The 20891-nt window shown below is 42.7% G+C and overlaps 4 protein-coding genes across 4 annotated transcripts; 1 reads left to right on the top strand and 3 right to left on the bottom strand.

Annotated features, from left to right (window-relative positions):
* Positions 1-7763: 7763 nt before the first annotated feature.
* On the bottom strand, positions 7764-9848 carry LOC104434110 (UDP-glycosyltransferase 87A1). The gene is made up of 2 exons (XM_010047073.3): positions 9203-9848; positions 7764-8656 (listed from the first exon to the last, which is right to left on the bottom strand). The coding sequence occupies exons 1-2, from the start codon at positions 9705-9707 to the stop codon at positions 7770-7772; spliced, it is 1392 nt and encodes a 463-aa protein (XP_010045375.2). The 5' UTR covers positions 9708-9848; the 3' UTR covers positions 7764-7769.
* Positions 9849-9988: 140 nt separating this feature from the next.
* On the bottom strand, positions 9989-13697 carry LOC104434109 (UDP-glycosyltransferase 87A1). Its single transcript, XM_010047072.3, has 2 exons — positions 13096-13697; positions 9989-10982 (listed from the first exon to the last, which is right to left on the bottom strand). The coding sequence occupies exons 1-2, from the start codon at positions 13577-13579 to the stop codon at positions 10099-10101; spliced, it is 1368 nt and encodes a 455-aa protein (XP_010045374.1). The 5' UTR covers positions 13580-13697; the 3' UTR covers positions 9989-10098.
* A 1352-nt stretch (positions 13698-15049) lies between these two features.
* LOC104434108 (ferric reduction oxidase 7, chloroplastic) lies at positions 15050-19247 on the top strand. Its single transcript, XM_010047071.3, has 9 exons — positions 15050-15508; positions 15600-15702; positions 15821-16015; positions 16145-16379; positions 16629-16956; positions 17037-17304; positions 17576-17831; positions 17920-18331; positions 18798-19247. The coding sequence occupies exons 1-9, from the start codon at positions 15277-15279 to the stop codon at positions 18965-18967; spliced, it is 2199 nt and encodes a 732-aa protein (XP_010045373.2). The 5' UTR covers positions 15050-15276; the 3' UTR covers positions 18968-19247.
* A 390-nt stretch (positions 19248-19637) lies between these two features.
* Positions 19638-20673, bottom strand: LOC104434107 (LOB domain-containing protein 12). The gene is made up of 2 exons (XM_010047070.2): positions 20388-20673; positions 19638-20013 (listed from the first exon to the last, which is right to left on the bottom strand). Exons 1-2 carry the CDS (start codon positions 20550-20552, stop codon positions 19699-19701), a joined length of 480 nt encoding a protein of 159 aa, XP_010045372.1. The 5' UTR covers positions 20553-20673; the 3' UTR covers positions 19638-19698.
* Between the last annotated feature and the right edge of the window lie 218 nt (positions 20674-20891).

Raw genomic sequence — 20891 nt, 5'->3', positions numbered from 1 at the left:
CTATTCCAAAGACTGACAAGAACAAGACGTTCTGTGTCTTATTCGACAGAACTTCAGCAGAGCATAGAAGAAGAAGAACAGAGAGAGAAGGAGAAAGAAGTTGAGGAAGAAAAAGAAGAAGTAAAAGATCACCCGGGATAACTGAGAGAAGGGAAATCAAGAGATTGATCATCACTCTTCCCCTTTCGATGTCCTAGAGACAGGGGGAGTTAGCGAGCAAGAGAGGTCTCCACCTCATGCCGCCGAAGATCAAAGAAAATCTCCGTAAGACCTGTAAGAAGCTCGGTCTCTCAATTGCCTCGAAGAAGATGATACGACGATTCCAAATCTGCAAGACCATTCAAGCGCCATCGTCGCACACACACCATCCGAGAAAGCCAATGCCGCACAATGCACGGATGATTCTAGATCTTCGTAGTATCATGAATATTCTTCGGAAATGCGTAACCGATATATATATTCTGGATTGTGAAATCCAAGTCTTGAAGCATGCTTTGGACAAGCATCTTCGCCTCTCTCGAAGAAAAATACAAAGACCTCGCTCTACAACTTCAAGCCAATGCCAAGAGAGAAGAGGTAGCTCATCTCGCGAGAAGATCCGAAGAAGCTCGAAGGAGTAGTCCACCCATTGGGGATTTCCGGATCGTGCGCATTCCCAAGCGTGACATGACTCCTTTCTCACCCTTTTTTAATGATGACAAAAAGGGGGAGAACCAATTTGAACAAACATCAATTTGAACAAACATTATTTATTTGACTTTTGTGGTTATGTTTATTTTTGAGTATGACTTGAGAACTTGAACTTGAGTGTTAGACCGAATTGGTTGTGGATTTTGATGCTTGACTGGTTGCATTTATATCAAGTATTGTTACATGGTATTACTCATGAAAGACTAACCAATTTGCTGTGGATGCGAGTCTGGTTGTTTATTAATCTTTATGAGTTAGCCATATTGCTTGAGAAATGTTTTTGCAGGTCAAAGTTGTTCAAATCTTCAAGAAAGTTTTGTCACCATCAAAAAGGGGGAGATTGTTGGAGAAATCTTTCCGTAATATTTTGAAGCGACAAAACATTTCTATCGCCTAAGTCTCGGATATCGATAGTTAAAGTCTCAAGACTTTATAGTCTCAAGACTCTGTTATCTCAAGACTCAAGACTCAAGACTCAAGACTCAAAGTTATTCTCACCGACGCCTTTCTAATCCAAAGTGTTGAAGGAAATCCAAAGTCGAGGTTTATGATTGAGGATTTGATCCTATCCTCTCGGGATAGATTCTTTGGTTGGATAATCATTTCGGATTCTTTATATCTTATCTAAGAACGATTGAAGATCCGATGGTCGACGAAATAATCTTGGATTATTCTATTCTTGGAAACCGAGATCCCGATTGTATGGGCGAACAGATTGATGGGCTATCATCGATTCCTTATATAGCTCGGATGATCTTCTTGATTGATTCCGTCCAACGGGTAGATTGGAGGAATTCCTTTGGTAAGTGCCAACGGCTATGATGGCATGAAGGAGTATAAAAGGAAGACGTTCTAGTTGTTTTAAGTGTGTGATCGATAGAAAAATTCCGAGTCTCGAAGATCCTTTGATTGTTAGTTGAGACTGAGCGAAATTGTATACCGAGAGTGTTTATACTTGGTGACGCCTTGAGCAAGTGTGGTAGATCATCTACACCTAGAAATCAAGGAAGATCAACACCGTAACAACTCTTTGATCATAAGGGAATCCAGCCAATCGGCCTGCCGGTGCGAAGAGTGGACGTAGGCTTGAATCAAGCCGAACCACTATAAACCGAGTGTTCAATTCTCTTTTCCCTTACTCGCCTTGCGATTGAATTTTCAACTGTTGCAAAGTCTCTAATTGTTTAAATATCGTGCAAACATCGAGAAATTTTTTTTGTATACCTATTCACCCCCCTCTAGGTACTCGTACTAGCTATCTCACGCGACACCATCGTTGTCCTAATCTCGCCGATCTGCAGCACCAGAAGTCCCAGCGCCCTTGCTCGCCTCTTCCCCGACACTCGGCCGCCGCCGTGCCGCTGTTCGCCGTGACCCGACGCCACCGAGCCCACATCGCCGTTGCTCGCGCTCCTCGATGCCCGACAGCAAGCCCCGTGCCAGACGCCCACTTGCCTTGCCTCGCCGGAACCCCCCCTTCGCCGGCGATCCCCCTGCCGGACCAACACCCGCTGCCAGAGGTCACCGCCACGAGCAAGCCGTGCTTGGGAAGGGAAAAACAAAACAGAAAAACAAAAGAAAAAAAAAAAGGAAAATCAATTAGGTAGTTTTTCTTTTTTATTTACTTTATTATTATTTTTTATGTTAGTTTCATTTATTTACTTTGTTTTTTTAGTAGGATTATTCCTGAATGAATGGTTGAGATTCGACATGAGACTCGCCTATGAAATTAGGAATTGACAAATTGATTTTCGCGCCCAAAATCCGACTCGCAATCTTTATAAAAATCGACAATCCAATCTCAAGCCCGAGATTCGATTCACGATTTAATTTAAAGTTGGCCAACCCGATCTCATGCGCGAGATATGGTTTGTCGATTTTTAGATATCAATCTTATCTTGTTTGATTTCATAGCGTTAAGTTGGTTGAGTCAATCTTATTTTTGTAAATAAAATCCAAAAAAATCTGAATAAGGATTAGGTTTTTTTTATTATCTTGCATATATAGGATTGCAATTTTATTTCGAATTTTTAAATAAAAAAATCCAAAAAAATGCATAGGATGTTAGTTTTAAATTTGAATTACATGTTTAATTATTTGGCAATTTTAATTTCGAATTTTATAAAAACACAAAAAGAAGTCATCATGCATATGTCATATATAATTAGGACATTGTCATGGCATATTAGATAAAATTGCATGTTTCATTTTAAATTTAGATCATCTTTTTTAGATAAATTGCATTTTAGATTTAGATAATGTTTTAGTTTAAATTAGGATTTAATATGACTTAATCCCTAATTTAAATTAGATGGAATCTTAATCTAGCTAGATCATTTCAAATTTCATAAAATTTGGCTTAGGATAAATTAGTTGCAATTTCTAGGATAGATTGCATTTTTAAAATAAAAATGTCATTTGCATGTCATATAGATTTAGGTTCATGAAATGCACGTCATTTAGTGATTATTGTTAGGTTCATTTCTAATTAGAAATTTACCATCATCAGATTAGGTCATTTGATAAATGTTGCGTAACATATAGCTCACATGTCATTTTAATTGAAATAATTGTGTATGTCATTGCATTGCATCGCACGTCATTAGAATTAAGTCATTTGGGTTAATTTAAGTTGCATATTTAATTATTACATTTCTTTATAATAGACTGCATGCTTATTTATGTCATATAGTTTAGGTCATGTTGCCATGCTATATCATTTCATGTTAAATTAATAGCATTGCATTGCATATTGACTATATTTTCATTTAATAAGTGAAAACAAAAAGAAAGAAATTGCGTGTTAATTAGAAACCATATCTAGGATTGTTGATATGGATTTTAATTTAACACCGCAGATGCTTTCGTTGCTTTGAGGTAAGTTCTGCATCATTTAATTGTTTTCTTGGGTGTTAAATTGGTGGTTTGCGCACCTGCATGAGCACCTCACATGTTAGGAAAATAGATTAAAATCAATCCAAATTGCTTGCCAAACATTTTTCAAAATAAAAAGAAAGGTACCGAAAGGGCGTTAGAGAAATCTAACGTAACCAAGTCCCCGTACCCTTAGTCTCTAGTTCGTAGGAGTAAAGTAAATCTCCAGTTACTTTACTAGGGTTTCTAATCGACCCACCAAAAATATATTAGTGGCGACTCCTAATTAAAAAAATTGCATGTTAACAATTCAAACCTAAGTCGCGAATTGGTATGAGCTTGGGAGAGCCCGAGTTAAGTCTAGGCTTAACAATCCATTAGTCAAACCCTAGGTGGTTCAAACCCGAAAAATTGGTCGCGGCACATGGGAAGCTGAGGAAGGAGATCTTGCGCGAGTGCCACGACTCGAAGTGGGCGGGTCATCCATGGATTCACCGCACATTGGCCCTTGTCGAAGATCGGTACTACTGACCTCAAATACGGAACGACATTGAAGCATATGTGAAGACTTGTTTGGTGTGCCAACAAGACAAGCTGGAACAACGCTTGTCGTCAGGTCTTTTAGAGCCACTTCCTGTTTTGACTCGTCCATGGGAAAGCATTTCCATGGACTTCATCGTCAACTTGCCGAAGTCCGAAGAGTATCGGACTCTAATGGTTGTGGTTGACAAGTTCTCAAAGTATGCAACCTTTGTGCCTGCAACAAAGGATTGCCCGACCGAAGAGGCGGCCAAACTTTTCATGAAGCATGTGGTGAAGTATTGGGGAGTGCCGCAAACGATCGTGAGCGGTTGGGATCCTCGCTTCACGGGACGTTTTTGGTCTGAGTTGTTCAAGCTGCTAGGGTCGGAGCTGAATATGTCGACAAGTTTGCATCCCCAAACCGACGGTCAGGCGGAGCGGGTCAATGCTCTATTGAAGATCTACCTCCAACACTATGTGAGCACGACGCAAGCGAATTGGGCAAAGTTGATCGACGTAGCCCAGTTCTCCTACAACTTGCAATAGAGCAAATCAACCGACCAGATTCCGTTCGAGGTTGCGACTGGGCAGCAACCAAACACCCCAAGCACAATCGCTTCGGGTTACCGGGGGAGTAGTCCGCCCGCATACAAGTTCGCCAAAAACATGCAAGAACAAACGGACTTGGCACGAGTGTGTCTACACAAGGCCTCCAAGCGCGTGAAGAAATGGGCTGATAAGAAGCAACAGCACGTGGAGTTCCAAGTTGGAGACCAAGTGTTGGCCAAGCTGCATGTGGTTCTTCGATACAAGGACGTGCACAAAGGGTTGATACGTCGCTACGAAGGGCCATTTCGTGTGCTATAACAGGTTGGAAAGGTCGCATACAAGTTGGAACTACCACCAAAGCTAAAGGTGCATCCGATTTTCCATGTAAGTATGCTTAAACCTTTCCAAGTTGATGAGGAAGACCCGGATCGAGGAGAGTCACAACGGGTGCCGCTCAGGGCAAAGACCTCATATGATCGAGAAGTCAAAAGCATCTTGGCGGATCGAGTCATACGAAAGAGGTATTGCGCAGCCAAGCGTGAGTATTTGATCCGATGGAAGGGTCTTCCGGAGAGCGAAGCCAATTGGGAGCCCGAGGAGAGTCTTTGGCGGTTCAAGAAAGAGATTAATGCCTTTCATGCTGAAGACGCGACGAGGGCATCGCCTGATTAGGTTGGGGAGAATGTCACAGCCCGAAAGAAAGCATGTCCAAGAGGTTTCCATGGCACAGGCGTGACACATTAATGACCCTCGGCTTATGTCCCCGAGACTTATAGTATTCTCCTGGGGGCAGACAATATCGTATTTGTACGCATACGTTATAAATGCGAGTAGCTGGTAGTTGGCTATAAATGCTTATAGTTGGTAGATGGGGAGATGCAATCTCCACCATTAGATCTAAGGGAGATTTACGGATACGGTTTGCCTTATACTTATATATAAAGGGGTCTCCTCCCTCATTGTATTTTATTCACAAGCAATACAAAAATTAGAACTTCTCTCTCTAAGAGTTTCTCTCTATATACACGAGTCTTGTGAGTTGAGTGTTGAAAGGTTGCTTAGGGGTAAAACCTTAAGGCCGCACGGGTCAACCTACGTGTGATCGAGAGTTGATCGATCTGCCCATGACAATAGGAAGTGCTCCATTATAGAATGTGTGCTTTTGTATCCACACTGGCAATCTATGGTATAGGCATCTCCTTAGCAATTCTTTAAATCTCTCTCGTGCTTTATAAAAAGACTCACCATTCATTTGCATAAATGTAATAATATTGTTACACATTTTGAAGGAAAATACTTACTTAGAAATTTTTTGAGCCAAGTCATGCCAAGTGGTAATAGGGCCTGTAGGAAGAGAAGTCAACCAAGTCTTAACTTTATCACGAAGAGAAAATAGGAACAATCTTAACTTAAGGGCATCATCAGTAACGCCATTGAATTTAACAATGTCATAAATCTCAAGGAATGCTTCTAAATGTAGATTTGGATCATCATTAGGTGATCCATTGAATTGCCCCACATTTTGAAGCATTTCAATTCATGATGGGTTAATCTCAAAATTATTAGCTTGCACCGCCAGCCTTCTTATACTTGATTGTGCTTCTTGAATTGTTCGTGTAGCATAATCTTTCAAAGTTGTCCTTAGAAGTGTGTCTTCTTAATTTTTGGCTATTGCAATGAGGATTGCTTGTGCTTGCTCTTTTCTTCTGCTAAAAAAAGGTTCTTTCAATTTTGAGATCAAACTTTTCAAGGTCTTCTTGTTGGCTTCGGGTCATGCGATGCTCTTCCCACCTTTTATAGAGAGGCCAGTTTGGCCAACAAGAGAAACAAATTAAAAATAAAATAAAGACTAGTCTAAACCTAGAATCACTTGATATCAATAGTCAATTCTCTTAACTTGTCATGCAATAAATTATTTTCCAATTGTGTTGATGAAACTTCCCTATGTTAGATTACAAGCCAACTTCGATCTAATAATCCCTAATTAGGTATATTAACCCACACTAACCTTAGGTGAATTTAAATTACCTAAAAGTATTAAGTTCTTGTGGAAATTTCCGTATTCAATCTAAGTAGTCCCAACCTAGACCTGCTACTGCAACCACATAAACAACCTAGTGTACTTTGACTTAGATTTAATTTATGGTTCAATATTGCTAGTGCTCATGCATGCAATCTTGCAATCTCCACTCGGTATCATGCTACATCGAAAATCATTTAAAAGTGGGCAAAACTTCAAAAAGCATTAAGATTATAATAGAGAATGCCACAATCAAAACAATTATATTACATGAACAAGTCTTGAAAATCAACCAATCATGATTAAGATTCATTGTAGCTCTGACAAAAGAAATTTAGAACATAATTAAAGCTAAACCAACAGCAAAAATTAAAGAGGAGATAAAATTTGAGTCATATATAGGTTCGGGTTTGCCTCCTCCTTCACTTCTTGACATGCACCAATTCCACTAATAAAATAAAAGCAAAAAGGCTAACTAAGAAACCCTAAAATCTGGTGGTGGCTCCATGGCTCTCTGGAATCTAAAATATGTGGCACAAAAGAGGTTTATATAGCCTCCAAAATCTACCCTAAGCCAGTCTCCTATTAGGTCTTGGCTAGCTTTTTCTTCAAGATAAAATACTTTGGAAGATTTTGAAATATTTCGGAAGATATTGAAATATTCTAGATGATATTGAGATCTTTTGAAAGATTCTGAGGCGTAGGGACTGATAAGCAAATTCTAGCATAGACACATGGTAAAATTATGCATATGGCCCTAGCAAATTCTACAAACGGTGCGGATAGTCTCTTATGAATCCGAAAGTCATATATCCTACAAAATTCAATAAAATCATATGAGTAGCAAATATGTTCATCAAAAATTCATCAAAACTTAGTAAATATCAAGCTTAAATTAGTAGAAGTATTCTATCTAAAATAAAGTTATCACGGGTGAGGGCGTCTTGGCCAGTAAAAAAAAACTAGTCTGTCAATTCCAATGAGTTAGGGATGGAAACTCATTCCATTTGTCTTCACATACATGGGAAAACTACTTGCCAGGATAGAGCTGCTCCTCGCTCTAACAAACAGAATAGCTTCCATTCACCTGATAACATAGCGAGAAGCCTTTTTTTTATGTTTCCAGCCTATGGCCCTGTGATATATGTTGGATGAAAGCATTGAGGTTTCTATCAGATGATCCTCCTGTAATTGCTCTCAGACAAATTTCTTTAAATTCTGTTGCTCTTTTCCTAATTTCTTTTCCCTCCCTGCTTTGAAGATCCATAAATCGCTGCACAAGCTCTCGAATCTTTCCCCTTGGCGATAGTTCTTCGTCAGCATCCGCTTGGTTCTTCACCCTCCACCCTGTCTTCCAATCTTCAACTATTTGCTTGCTATTGGAGGGTTGATCTAGAAATATTGGAAAAGTGAGCATTGGAATGCCAGCAAACATGGCCTCAAGTATTGAATTCCACCCACAATGTGTCCAGAATCCTCCGACAGAAGGATGGCACAACACCCTCAACTGATCACACCAAGGCACAACAAATCCTCTCTCCCCAAATTTCGTGTTTAACCTTGGAGTCTCTCCACGGGCTACCAATAAGTAGCCAACACCGCTCTCGTTCATTGCAGCCACTATTTCATCCATTTGGTCCATTGAAACTGACAGGAAACTTCCCAATGAGATGTACAAGACTGATCTCTCAGGTTGGGAGTCCAGCCAACTTAGATAATCAGGGACATTATCGGAATTTGTAGAATTATTGCTGCTAATGTCTAAGAAAGGTATTGTTGGACCAACAGGCAAGACGGGGAAAGAGAACTCTGCTTCTAAAGCATCCATGACTCGAGGTTCAAGCTCATACAGAGAAGTAAATAACAGATACTGTGCTTTTGACACCTGCGAAACACATTCCACGGCTCGCTTCAGGACTCGTGGATCAGCTCTAGTGGGGAGATCTGCCACACTTGTGGGAGAAATCCCTGGAATGTATTCGACACGCTGCGCTCCATGCTCTAGCACATCAGTAGGTAGAATCATTTAAGTTACAGTCGAAAAATGAATATTCACTGAATCAGTTGTATATGGCACGCAATGTGGAAGATTCTAAAGCTCAAAGCCTTTATTTAAGCTGGTTAAAAATCGGAAAGAACTCAAAATAGAAGGCTTGCTTGTTTTTGCTTAAGGCTTCGACATTACTATTTGTGTTTTGGTAGTTAACTGTACCAAAGAGAAATATCAGAGATACCAAAAAGAAAAATAGAACATACTAAAGAGGATTCACAAAGTTTAGGTGGTCGACTCGTTTAGTCAAATCAAAAAATTAAAGTAAACCAATTGTAGTGAACTTCTTCAAGATATATAGGATTATCAATTCAACACTCTTTTTTCCTGCATATGCAGAAGCTTTTTACATTTTCTATCGACACTGAACGGAAAAAGACATTGCATGCATAAAGATAAAAATCTTTATGGCTTTCTGCTGTGTCTTCTGCTGACCAGAGGACCCCGATTCCACTGTTTTGAGAGATATCAGCGTTAATCGGTAATCATCGACTCACCAGACAGATTCACTGGAAAATGACTGTTTTGCAGGATCGAGTCAAAATGATGGAACATGGAAAACACAGAAGCAGACATGGTCCAGAGCGAGGCTACAGGTATGTTCCTGCGATTACCCACACCCACTCCCCAGAGCAGCTCGACATCGGCCAAGAACGCAGTCACAGGAGGGTGGAGCTGGTCCAGGAGCTGCTCAAACGGAGCTTCCATCTTTGTCATGACGGCTTCATAGAAGCCAGGGAAATCAGCTGCTTTGAGCCGCTCGGAGGGCACAACGTTGGGGATGGTGGCGAAGCGGATATTGCTGGGCTTAGGGTGGGAGCCGATGTAGCCTAGCCACTCTTCCGTGACAACGAAGGTGATGATAAGAGGAGGGTGCTGTTGTCTGCTTCTGGAGGAAACCAGGATCTTACAGAGGTTCATCATGGGATTGACGTGGCCTCTCCCAGGGAAAGGCATCGCCACCATGTGGCATGGTTGACGTCGAAGCTCATCCGCATCCATGTCCGGAGAAAGGAAGGAAGAGCTGTGGCGTGGTGAAGGAGCTTTGGAAGAAGAAGGGTTTCCTCACTAAAGCAATCTCTACTTTGAGCAGAGGGCATTAGGGATACGGCGTGCCATTACCAACTTTGATACGGTAAATTATTTGACATTTTTAAAATAGAAAGCAGTCACCACGGGGACCAGGGGGCACCTTTGTAGCACTGGACAAAAGAATCCATCTCATTGCTTGTGACTCGGTTTTGTCCGCCACTATCTTCTTATTTTCTTTCGGAACTTTCGAGTGCCCAAGAGGAAACAGAGGAAACAGAGTCTGATTGAACAAAATGAAAATTGTCGTTTGGAAATACAAAGCAAAAACTTAACCCCACCATATCATATCCCTCTATCGGATTCATTCGGCCCTAGCTATGTCACTGATGAAGGCATCCAAATTCCGATCCGACGATCCGCCTCTGGCAACCGCCCGTCTACACGCCTCTCTCAGCTCTCTTGCTCTCTTCCTCATTTCTCTCCCCTCGTCGCTTTCCACATCCATCAGCTTTCTCACGAGCCGTGCAATTTCTTGCCGGGTGACCAAATCCTCAGCACCGCCGCCACCACCTTCCTTCTTAACCCTCAACCCGATCTTCCAGTCCTCCGCGATCTGCTTGCTGTTGGGGACCTGGTCCCAGAAGATGGGGCACGTCAGCATGGGGACCCCAGCGTAGATGGCTTCCAGCGTGGAATTCCACCCGCTGTGGGTCCAGAACCCGCCCACCGAAGGGTGGCACAGCACCTTCAGCTGCTCGCACCAGGGCACCACCACTCCCATGTCCTCCTCCTCGCCTGCGCTCTCGATCAGCGACGTCTCCCCGCGCGCCACCCACAGGAACCGCACCCCGCTGTCCCGCACCCCGGCCACCATCTCCTCCATCTGAGCCTTGGAGACCGAGAGGAAGCTCCCGAACGAGACGTAGAGGACCGAACCTCTGGGCTGAGAGTCCAGCCATCGGAGATAAGCCACGTCTCCATCTCCGTCGCCGCCGCCGTTGAAGGGGATGGTGGGGCCGACGCAATAGAGGGGCGCAGAGAGTTGAGATCGGAGGGCGTCCAGGACAGGGGATTCGAGCTCGTAGAAGGAGGTGGAGAGGAAGAAGTCGGCCTTGGATGCCCAGGCGATGCACTCCAGGGCTCCGTCCAATATCTGGCGCCCATTTCCGTGGAAGATCGTAGGAAGATCTGCGATTCGGGTCTTGGCGACTCCCGGAATGTAGTCCACTTCCTCTTCTCCTCTCTCTGCCAACTCACAGACAAAAAAGAGAAGACGGGCGAATCCAATTACTGGTTTACCGTTCAAGAATCAAGAAAAGGTGACCTCTATTCCTGGCAGAGTTTCTGTTTCAACGCACATCACTTTCATTTCGAGGTTACTATGACCTTTTTATACTCGTTAAACAATTCTGGGGGTTTCCTCAGAAAACTAAATTAAATTATGTTGTATCCGCACTGGTCCTTAAAACTCTCTTTCCAACTTGGATATTGACATCGGCACCAAAACATTCTCTGGTCACCATCAGCAACTTGTGTCGACTTGGTGAAGGAGAGTGAGATAGAAGAAGAATCAATTGCGAAGTTGTTTCGACCCGGATGGTTCCAGCTGTTACAGTCTGATAATTGAGAAGCAAAAGACTGGCAACATTCTCTCTACATTCATATATCTCCGTCGTTTCCGTCTCTTTATCAAACGTTCTTCCTGCATGGACGAATCTAGACCACAATAATTGGGCTAACGCTGGGGACTTGAGCACCAGACGAGGATGCAGCTGAGTCCTCCGGAGCACAGGGTTGGTGAAACATCTAAAGCTCGCAATTATGGAGGGAAAGTGATCTTCCCGGGCCTATGCTTTGCTTCGCGTATTTACACAACCATAGAATTCAATCCAAGAACCGTGAGCAGATTTCGTTTTCCCAGGCCATGGACAACAAATCAATCGAAACAGCCAGTTGCATGAGCCCCAGCCCATTGTCAATTTAGAAGATACCCCATGTGCACATATCTAATCTCAATATAATCAACACCATTTACGCGCATTGAAAAGCGATTCTTCTCTAATTACCAAGGCCTCGCCTTGAAGGTAAAGAAAAGGTAAAATATATTAAATTCTTGCTGTAGTGTATTGCTTTTAACTTAATTTTTTTTCTTGAACCTTAGTGTTTGGGTTTGAACTTTCATTTAGTGGGGAGCATCCCAACTATTGTCGCCCTCAAATATTTCTTAGTCTTTTTAGAATCTTCATCAATATATATATATATATATATATATATATATATATATATATATATTTTCAACATAAAATTCAAATTGAGCTTCTTGATTGGACCTCAAGCTAAACCAAAAAAAACCCTAGTCGTATCCGTCATTAGGATGCTAGTACTCCAGTATAGATGTACCGAATATTTACTTTATTAAGAGAATTACAAAGATGTGACAAATTTATATGATATAGTGAACTATGTTTTTCTTAATGGTAAGATAACAATCGGATCATTCTCGTTCTCATAGAAATAACTTTTTTTTCCAAAGGACTAGGCAGTTTATCGAATCTTTAGGAGCTTTCATTGATCTTTTCTGATGGTTTTCCTATGTTCACAAGTAAAAATCTCCACAAGAGTAGGTAACGTGAACGTACTCGGAAGCCCCGCATATTAATCATAATAACCATAATCATATAAAAAGGAAAATTACCAAAAAAAATCTAAAACATATTATATGGATTCCATTTTATGATTATTCATCTAATTTGGTTAATTTAGTCTTAATTTTTTTTATGATTTGTCAATGTAACTATTTTAATCAATTTTAACCTAAAATCACTAAAATGAACATCAGCTACCCTATGTAAAACAGCCGACGTTGACATGAATAATTTTTGCAAATTAATTTTCTGAATTTTTTATAATTTTTTTTATTTCTTTTGCTGACAATTGGATGAGGCCCTGCAAACCCTCACCAACCAATGATGAGGGTTGTGGTCCTCAGCCAAGTTTGGGTGAGGTTTTTGTGATCTCGCTAGCCATAATAATAAAAAAACAAAAACAAAACAAAATAAAACAAAACTTTTTAAAGAATTAGAAATTTTTTAAAAAATTGTATAGATCAACATACTACACAATTGCATCCACATCAACAATTTCAAGTCAAAAATAATCGAAAAAGACCATATTGGTAGATTGTCAAAATATTTAAATTTAAATTTGTCAAATTGAATGCTCTAGAACTAAATCGGCACCTTTATAATATGTTTTGTTATTTTTTTGGTAATTATCTCTCGTGCAATGCGTTGGAAACCAAGACGCTAAACTCATGGGCACCCAATGGGTAATGTTTCTTAAAGATATTAATGCGCACCTGACAAGTCGACCGGAAAATGGCCCTTCTGCTTCAGCATCTCGAAATGATGGAACACCGAAAACACCGACGCCGACATCGTCCAAAGCGTAGCCACCGGAATATTCCTCCGCTTACCTACCCTGACAGCCCACAGCACGTACGTGTCCGCCATGATAGCCGCCACCGGGAGCTCCACCCTGTCCAGCAGCTGCTCCACCGGAGCTTCCAGCTTCGTGAAAACGGCTTCGAGGAAGTTGGGAAAGTTCTTGGCTCGGTGGAGCGCCGACGGTATAACATTGGGGACCGTGGCGAAGCGAACGTTAGCGGGCTTCGGCTCGGAGCCGATGAAGCCGAGCCACTCCTCCGTGACGACGAAGGTGATGAGGATGTCGGGCTTCTTGGAGACCAAGAGCTTGCAGAGGTTCATCATGGGGTTGATGTGGCCTCGGCCGGGGTAAGGCAAGGCCACTACATGGCAAACCGGGGTGGGCTTCGACTCCATGTCGATCGGATCCTGGTGGAAGAGAGTGAAGAAGCTGCTTGGAGTTGCACCTCCGCTCCCAGAGATTTTGCTCTCAAGAACTTACGGTGGTAGGAAGAAAGAGTACGACTCCCATGTGGTTAGGGTACGGCCGGAGCAGCAAATGACGGAAAAGCCCACTGCGCGGGGAGAAAATTCCAAAGAGACTGTGTCGTATGCTTAATGAGATAACCGGATCTCTTGGATGAACGTACCCTCGTCGCTTGAGCCAAAGCGACCCCACTGGTTTTAGCTAATTATAAAGAAGGGGAAAAGCAAGTTAAAAAGAAAATATTTTGATTTGGGTTATGATTTGATTGTCTAATTAAACCTTCATTATCGCCCCCACGATATGACTTTGGTCTTAGTGTAAGCGTAGGCGAGTTTTTGATTAGAAAAGAAATGATTTAATGAACTTTGATTTGGTTAGGCTCTTTTAAAGAGTGAGTTGACCGCGAAGGATTACCATTAATGTTGCAAACTATTTTGGATAATGATGATCCATGTAATAGCTTTGCCTAAAATTGAAAATCGTTACTATACTCTTCTTCTTCTTTCGTCTTTTTTTCTTTTTATTTGAGTTCGTTACTGTGCGATTCAGCATAAATTCTTCAATTAAATTTGACTTTCTGAATACTAAGTTGGCCCACATGAAAACACACATCACGTTTTAGATCGCATGCATAATGTAAATCTGGGTCATGTGTGCTAAGTAGGCACCACGTCATCAATTTTTGCAAGGCATCGGTATTATTGCGTCTCGTGGACCCAATACCCTTTTTCAAGCGGCTGCTGCGTGGCTCTTGGATCCAAATCCGAGAGTCGCGACTGTGGGGCCGTGCGAGAGCAAGAGTAGGGAGCTGTGAAGCGAAGCCAGGGCAAACCACAATCTGGTGGTTGCCAAGGCTTAGCCTGCTGGACCATCCCGTTTTTCCCAACAACAAAAAACTGCCGTCCGAATGGGTGAAGGTAGGGCAGGGCTCATTTAGGGAACATTGAGAGAGAGAGTATCCACTATTTTGGGATGAAGATGGTCATTCTACTATTTCAGGAATATAATGGTACCAACTACTTTCGGGAAGCGAGCAACTTAAAGAGACGCTCGTCAGCCGGTGCTATGTTCATGGAGGAAATGCTTTGGGGTATTCACCAGAACGTCCCGGTTGCTTCACGGAGCGACACATCATTTAAAAATAAATGAATGCCGACGGACGAGTTAAATAGGTAGCAGCAAATCTTCTTCTTCTTCTTCTTCTTCTTCTTCTTCTTCTTGTGAGGACACAGACCATCCGCCAAGTTGAATATTATCACATTTAGCACGTGGGCCTAAAGCTGAAGTGGGCTTTTTTTGGCCCCTCGCTCGCATCGCAACGGACCTCCGCAACCGTAACAGAGATCGATGAGCCAACCAATTTTCAATCGCCCCTCCCGTTTTTGCCGTTGGAGTGCAGAGAGAGAGAAAGAGAGAGAGAGAGAGAGAGAGAGAGTTCAACCGTCTCTAGCGTCGCCCCTCGACGAAACGAGGACAATTAGATGGGCAGAAAGTGGGTAGCTGCGGCCATTTTGAACTTCAGGTGGGGGAAAGACTCGAGCTTTTTGACATTAGCAGCGCCCGGTTTTTTAATCTCCGCCATGCCTCACCACCACCTGCTCAACCCCACCCCCCATCCCTTCCCGCCATGGCCGTCGGCGATAATGGGTCCGAGCCTCTTCTCCTCCCCAGGGGCGGCGGCCACCCCAGCAGAGCCGCTAAGCTCGCCAAGTCGCTCGCCAGGGGGGCTCTCAAGCTCGCCTTGTGGACCCTCTTCCTCGCCTGGATCGCCATGTTCTTCGTCATCCCCACCGAGTTCGGCACCGACTTTTACACCGACTGGGAGGACGCCACCAGCGGCACTCTCTACGGCACCGAAGGTCCGGCTTCCCGACTCACCCTGTTTCCGTGCTGAGAATCCCGCTTTCTTTGTACTCGCCCCCTGACCGTCTTCTCTTTCGTGTGGTTCAGGAAGCGCTTTGCTGCTGTACACTGGGCCTATACTGCTGATAGCTGTGCTCGCCGTACCTTACCTTCTCCTTTCTGGAGGAGACGACGACGACGTTGTCGCTGAGTACGTGTTTCTTTCTTTTGCTGCGGATGCCGCCTCCCGTCTGTTTGTTTAATTGCTCGAGTGGTCTGTCAGAGTCCAATATCATCAACCGTCGGCGCTGTCTTTGTTTGACATGTAGAAAGAAGAAGAGTCCCCGCCTCCGTCTAGGGACATTCCCGGTGTTGGTGGACGGCGTGTTTGGGGTTGTGACGGCCGCCGAGTTCATTGGCATAGCCATGTTCGTTGTGTTTGTGGCCTGGGCTGTTTATGGGTACACCGTGGTGAACTTCGAAATGTTGCCCACTTATGGTGATCTAACCCCTCTGGAAAAGAGGTATGCTTGTGTGTTATTGCTGCTTTCCCTATCTCGTATGTGAGGTATTGCAATATCGTGTCCCTATAAGATAACGTCTACCATCGACGGCTTACTGCTGTAGTAACTTCAGTTCCTCTCCTTCTTCAGGGTTCAGATGTTGCAAATGTCAGCATATATCTTCGGTTTGACTGCCTTGACGTGCTTGGCATTTTTATTTCTCCCAGTTGCCAGGGGATCAATTCTTCTTCGCCTAATTGGCATCCCTTTTGAGCATGCTACCAGATATCATGTATGGTTGGGGAATCTCACCATGTTCCTGCTGACTATGCACGGACTCTGCTACTTTATTGTTTGGTTTATTCGAGGCATCGTATTAGAAAGTGTAAGTTCCTACTTTATCTTAGCTTGCACTAGAATAAAAAGATTATTTCACTCATACATGCGCTGCTGCGGCGGCAGAGATTTGATTACGCTTGCCATTTATGGAGCATTTCAACCTGCATGGCATTAGGCAAATGGCTCACAAGTTGGTATGCCATTGCAATGTGACTATATCACTTACTCAAAGTGGGTGGAACCTGGGGAAAGCTCTTGCCACATGACGTAATCATATCTACGCGTATTTCTACAGATAATAGAGTGGAAAAGTGATGGCGGTGCAAACTTCGCGGGCATAATCTGCTATTGTTTTGGATTTACAATGTGGGTGACCACGCTTCCTCCAATAAGAAAGAGATTTTTTGAGCTCTTCTTCTACACTCATCAACTCTACATACTCTTTGTGATCTTCTTCTCTCTGCACGTTGGGGATACGTATGTCAGCAAAGCAGCAGGGGGAATTTTCCTGTTCATGCTTGACCGGTTTCTAAGATTCTGCCAGTCTCGACGGAATGTTGATGTAATTTCTGCAACATCCTTTCCATGTGGATCAGTGAGCTTGGTCATATCCAAACCCAAAAGTACGATACTTCTCTTGTGATTCTTTAATTGGGTAGAGCACTTCTCTTTACCGTAGGTAATTCTCTATATGATATCGCAGATCTACACTACAATGCCCTTGGTTTCATCTTCCTGCAAGTGCGAGAGATATCTTGGCTCCAATGGCATCCTTTTAGCGTTTCATCGAGTCCTCTTGATGGCGGCCATCATCTTTCGGTCCTGATAAAGTCCGCTGGGGAATGGACGGGAAAGCTCAAAAGAAGTGTATCTGACCTACTGCTTTCTCAAACGCAGCTGTCTGGACCCAATGCTAGCTTTGTGGCTTCCGTGGAGGGACCTTACGGGCATGAATCTCCATACCACTTGATGTGAGTCCTTTTTGATTACTTTGACATGTACAATAGCGACTCTAGTTATTTGTTACAATTAGTCTAATCAGTGCAATTTAAACACATTCCGTGGCATTCAATATAGAGCATTCAACTCAATCTCCTTTATATTGTTATCATGGAACAATTTGTCTTTAAATCTTAGTTTGTGATTTGTTTAATAGGCTTGGTGTCAGTCACTTACAAGTAACAAAGCTCTCTTCAGATGTTTTATTAGGGGAGGGACTAATCTGCCTTATTGTTCCCCCAGGTATAAAAAGCTTATTCTGGTAGCAGGAGGCAGTGGGATATCCCCATTCTTGGCAATTTTGAGTGATGTTCTTCATCGCATTAGGGATGATAAACCTTGTCTGCCGAGAGACATTTTGCTCATCTGGGCAGTAAAAAGATCGAGTGAGATTTCTCTTCTTTCGACCGTCGACATGGATTCTATTTGTCCGTCTTTCTCAGATAAAGTTAATGTCGACATCTGCCTGTATGTCACTCGAGAATCAGAACCCTCATTGGTAGGCTAAGCTGCTGTTTCTTTTCTACTACTTGCATTTTATCTTCTGTGAGTCTGTAGTTTGAGGCTTTGGCTGTTGCTAACTGCAGGAAGAGGGAAAAATTGAGAAGGTTGTATCCTTGAATACAAGATCAAGAGGACGAAGCATGTCAGTTTTGGTTGGTACAGGAAATAAAATTTGGTCTGGAGCTTATGTCATCGTTTCCATTCTTGGCTTCCTGATAATATGGGCTTTGTTAAATGTGTGCTACTTAAACCCATACGACATCTCTAAATGGTGGTATAGAGGGATTTTGTTTTTGGGGTGCATGGTTATTAGTGTTGTAATATTTGGGGGTGGTGTTATCTTCTTCTGGCATCGCTCTGAAAATGTGACTCCAGCTGGGGAGGAAGACAGGGAAGAGAGTGGAAGGATTGGCTATATGCTGGATCAAGAAACAACCCGATACAAGCTTCACGAAAATACTAATGTATTCTATGGTCAAAGACCAGACTTCAAAGGTAAAAGATCTCCTCTTGACAATATTAGTTTCATCTTATTATTTTGATGATAATATGTGCATAAATGCTACTAGAGCTATAAAATCATTTCCTGGATATTGGTAGAGAGCTTAATGTGCACCTTTTGAGTCCATCTTGCCAATTGGTGTGGATACATACTTAAGAATGTGCCGACGTGGAGAACAAAACAAACAATGCTTGACTGAGAAATGGTCAAGTTCTCGTGTTGTGGGTGGCACTTTTCATGTCTTCATGTCTAATAAAGTAAATGACTCAGGTTTTCTTATTTCAGATACCAACATATATCAGGCCACCACAATGGGCTTCCTGCTTGTCCTAAAAATTTTAGATTGAACATAGTATCGTCTAATATCTTGTGAGCGTACATGATAATGCTAGTTCAGATTTTGCTACTCAATGCTTACTGATTTATGATCTTGGTGACACTTTGAAACTTTGTATGCAGAAATTTTTGGATCGGTTTCGGATTCCTGGGGCTGCGTGGATGTTGGTGTAATTGTGTGCGGTCCGCAAACTCTTCAATCAAGTGTTGCAAAAGAAATCAGGTCACAGGATTTAAGAAGAAAGGGCAATAGACCTGTTTTCCACTTTAACAGCCATAGCTTTGATCTGTAGCCTTCACCATGAGATCATGTTAGTTTAGAACTAGATAGTAACATCATGGGTATGGGAGCTTTATTTACAGGTCCCATAGGTGTCCAATATGAAGCTTATTCTCGACTGGCAGTATCTTAATTCATGCCTGGCTGTATACGTCACGCTGCAATTTGCGGAGTTTGTCATTGTCTAGATTTTAATTCCATTTTCGTCTATTTGCTGCCTCACATATAAAAAGACTATCAAGTCGTAAGCTATTGCTGTCTGAAATGACTGACTTCTTGTCAGTTTTTGATAACTACCCAGAGTAGGACTTGAAAGACCACTTCATCGTGCGTCTTCCCTCGATGACCCAGTACAGATGGGTAAGATAATTGTGTAATGTGTTTATCAATCTCTAATTGCAAAATCGTACCCCCAGTGGATTCATTGACTTAGAGACCAGACTTGGCCCTTTCATTTGCTAGAGGGAGCGTGAACCACATAAACGCGCGCACACGCAGGGATCTCGGACTTTCGATCACTGGATATCCCTTCTTAGCAATTGCGCATAATCAATTCCCACTAAAGGGGGCTTCTGTACACATGCATGTACTATGCCCTTTTAGAGAGTACAAGTTCACGTAAGACTTGTCTAGACTTTTCCGATTGGGATTTTAAATATCAGGATACTTCGAGAGAAGACGTGGAGGAAAAAAATATAACTCTGAAACAAGTGGAACTTGTCATTTTAATCACCACAAGAGAAGTTAAGTCGAAAAGGACTCTCTCTTAAGAGGATCCTGGATTACACTGGCGGCAATATAGTGTGAAACGCTGTTGAAGTTGTCCCCAGCCATGAGAAAAGACGTCTCCCTATCTTGTTGTACAAGATGTGGCTTTTGGTGCATTTGCATGGAAAGAACTTCTGCTTGGGCCGCTGCAAGCTGAAGCTGCAATTCAGACACTTGATTCTGCAAGTAAGATATCGTGCCTACGCACCCATATACTGGGTCTCTCACCCTTGCATTTGCCTCGTACACTAAACTGCTCACCGCATCTCCTCTCTGATTCACCGGAAGTTCCTGCAAAAGTAAAACCCGGATTGCCTCAGGCTCTGAATTACTCTGGAGGAACTGAAACTGCCCTATGACAGTTACTGAAATCATCTGGGTTGATCTAATTAACCATATATATCAACGCATATTCTATAGTCCACCATTGTTGTATCGATAGATCTGGAAAAAAAAAAATGAGTGCACCACCAGCACTAGGTCACATCTGTACCTAAAGGCCAAAAGTACAGTTGCTCTTACTCGACATGAATCAATCGACCTAGAAAATAGGTAACTACTTCGGATCACACACACTGGAAGGTGGGGGTGTTTACTGAGGGCTGCACATCCACACACAGCACACAGAGAGAGAGAGAGAGAGAGAGAGAGAGAGAGAGAGAGACCTGCAACATTTTGCTGAGATTACTGGCACCAAAGACCTTATGAACAATGGCAAACTTATGAGGGTCGTGGGGTGGGAAATATGGAGCGAAGATGCAATCCTTGGAGCAGCGGCGTCTCAACAGCTTGCAGGAAGCACATGGCGAAGATCCCGACGATCCTCCCATAATTCCCTTTCCCCGGTTGTGAGTATTACGAAAGCACTTGCTCGTCTTGATGAAAGACGAAGCCAGACACTCAGCATATGTTGCAGCAGCACAATGTTGCAAGCTTAGAGCTGAAGACAAAAGGGCATGTGGAAATGGCCATTTATACTAGAGAGCGAAGGTGACAGCGTGGACGTGTTTTCCCTAGCCTGCTGCAGTACATAAATTGGATGCACATGCATCGTTTTGAAATCTAAACACCATCATAATTACTCGATTAGAAAAACGAACTAGCTAGATCGCAGACGGAGACTAGGTTTTTCTTTTTTCTTTTTCTTTTTTTTTTTTAAATTAAAGACA

The sequence above is a fragment of the Eucalyptus grandis genome, chromosome 2 (genome assembly GCF_016545825.1).
Source record: "Eucalyptus grandis isolate ANBG69807.140 chromosome 2, ASM1654582v1, whole genome shotgun sequence".
Lineage (NCBI taxonomy): Eukaryota > Viridiplantae > Streptophyta > Magnoliopsida > Myrtales > Myrtaceae > Eucalyptus > Eucalyptus grandis.
Note: the sequence above shows the minus strand (reverse complement) of the source record. Positions and strands in the feature narration are given on the sequence as shown.

What these genes read in the sequence shown, in the direction of transcription:
- LOC104434109 (XM_010047072.3), bottom strand. Translation starts at nt 13,579, where the DNA reads ATGGAGTCGAAGCCCACCCCGGTTTGCCATGTAGTGGCCTTGCCTTAC. An exon ending in TTTTCCGGTCGACTTGTCAG is followed by an intron (nt 10,983 to 13,095) that starts GTGCGCATTAAT and finishes GTGAGTTGGCAG; the next exon opens with AGAGAGGAGAAGAGGAAGTG.
- LOC104434107 (XM_010047070.2), bottom strand. Translation starts at nt 20,552, where the DNA reads ATGGGAGGATCGTCGGGATCTTCGCCATGTGCTTCCTGCAAGCTGTTG. An exon ending in ATCTCAGCAAAATGTTGCAG is followed by an intron (nt 20,014 to 20,387) that starts GTCTCTCTCTCT and finishes TTACTTTTGCAG; the next exon opens with GAACTTCCGGTGAATCAGAG.
- LOC104434108 (XM_010047071.3), top strand. Translation starts at nt 15,277, where the DNA reads ATGGCCGTCGGCGATAATGGGTCCGAGCCTCTTCTCCTCCCCAGGGGC. An exon ending in GGTCATATCCAAACCCAAAA is followed by an intron (nt 16,957 to 17,036) that starts GTACGATACTTC and finishes ATGATATCGCAG; the next exon opens with ATCTACACTACAATGCCCTT. An exon ending in GAGAATCAGAACCCTCATTG is followed by an intron (nt 17,832 to 17,919) that starts GTAGGCTAAGCT and finishes TGCTAACTGCAG; the next exon opens with GAAGAGGGAAAAATTGAGAA.
- LOC104434110 (XM_010047073.3), bottom strand. Translation starts at nt 9,707, where the DNA reads ATGGATGCGGATGAGCTTCGACGTCAACCATGCCACATGGTGGCGATG. An exon ending in TTTTCCAGTGAATCTGTCTG is followed by an intron (nt 8,657 to 9,202) that starts GTGAGTCGATGA and finishes CTGATGTGCTAG; the next exon opens with AGCATGGAGCGCAGCGTGTC.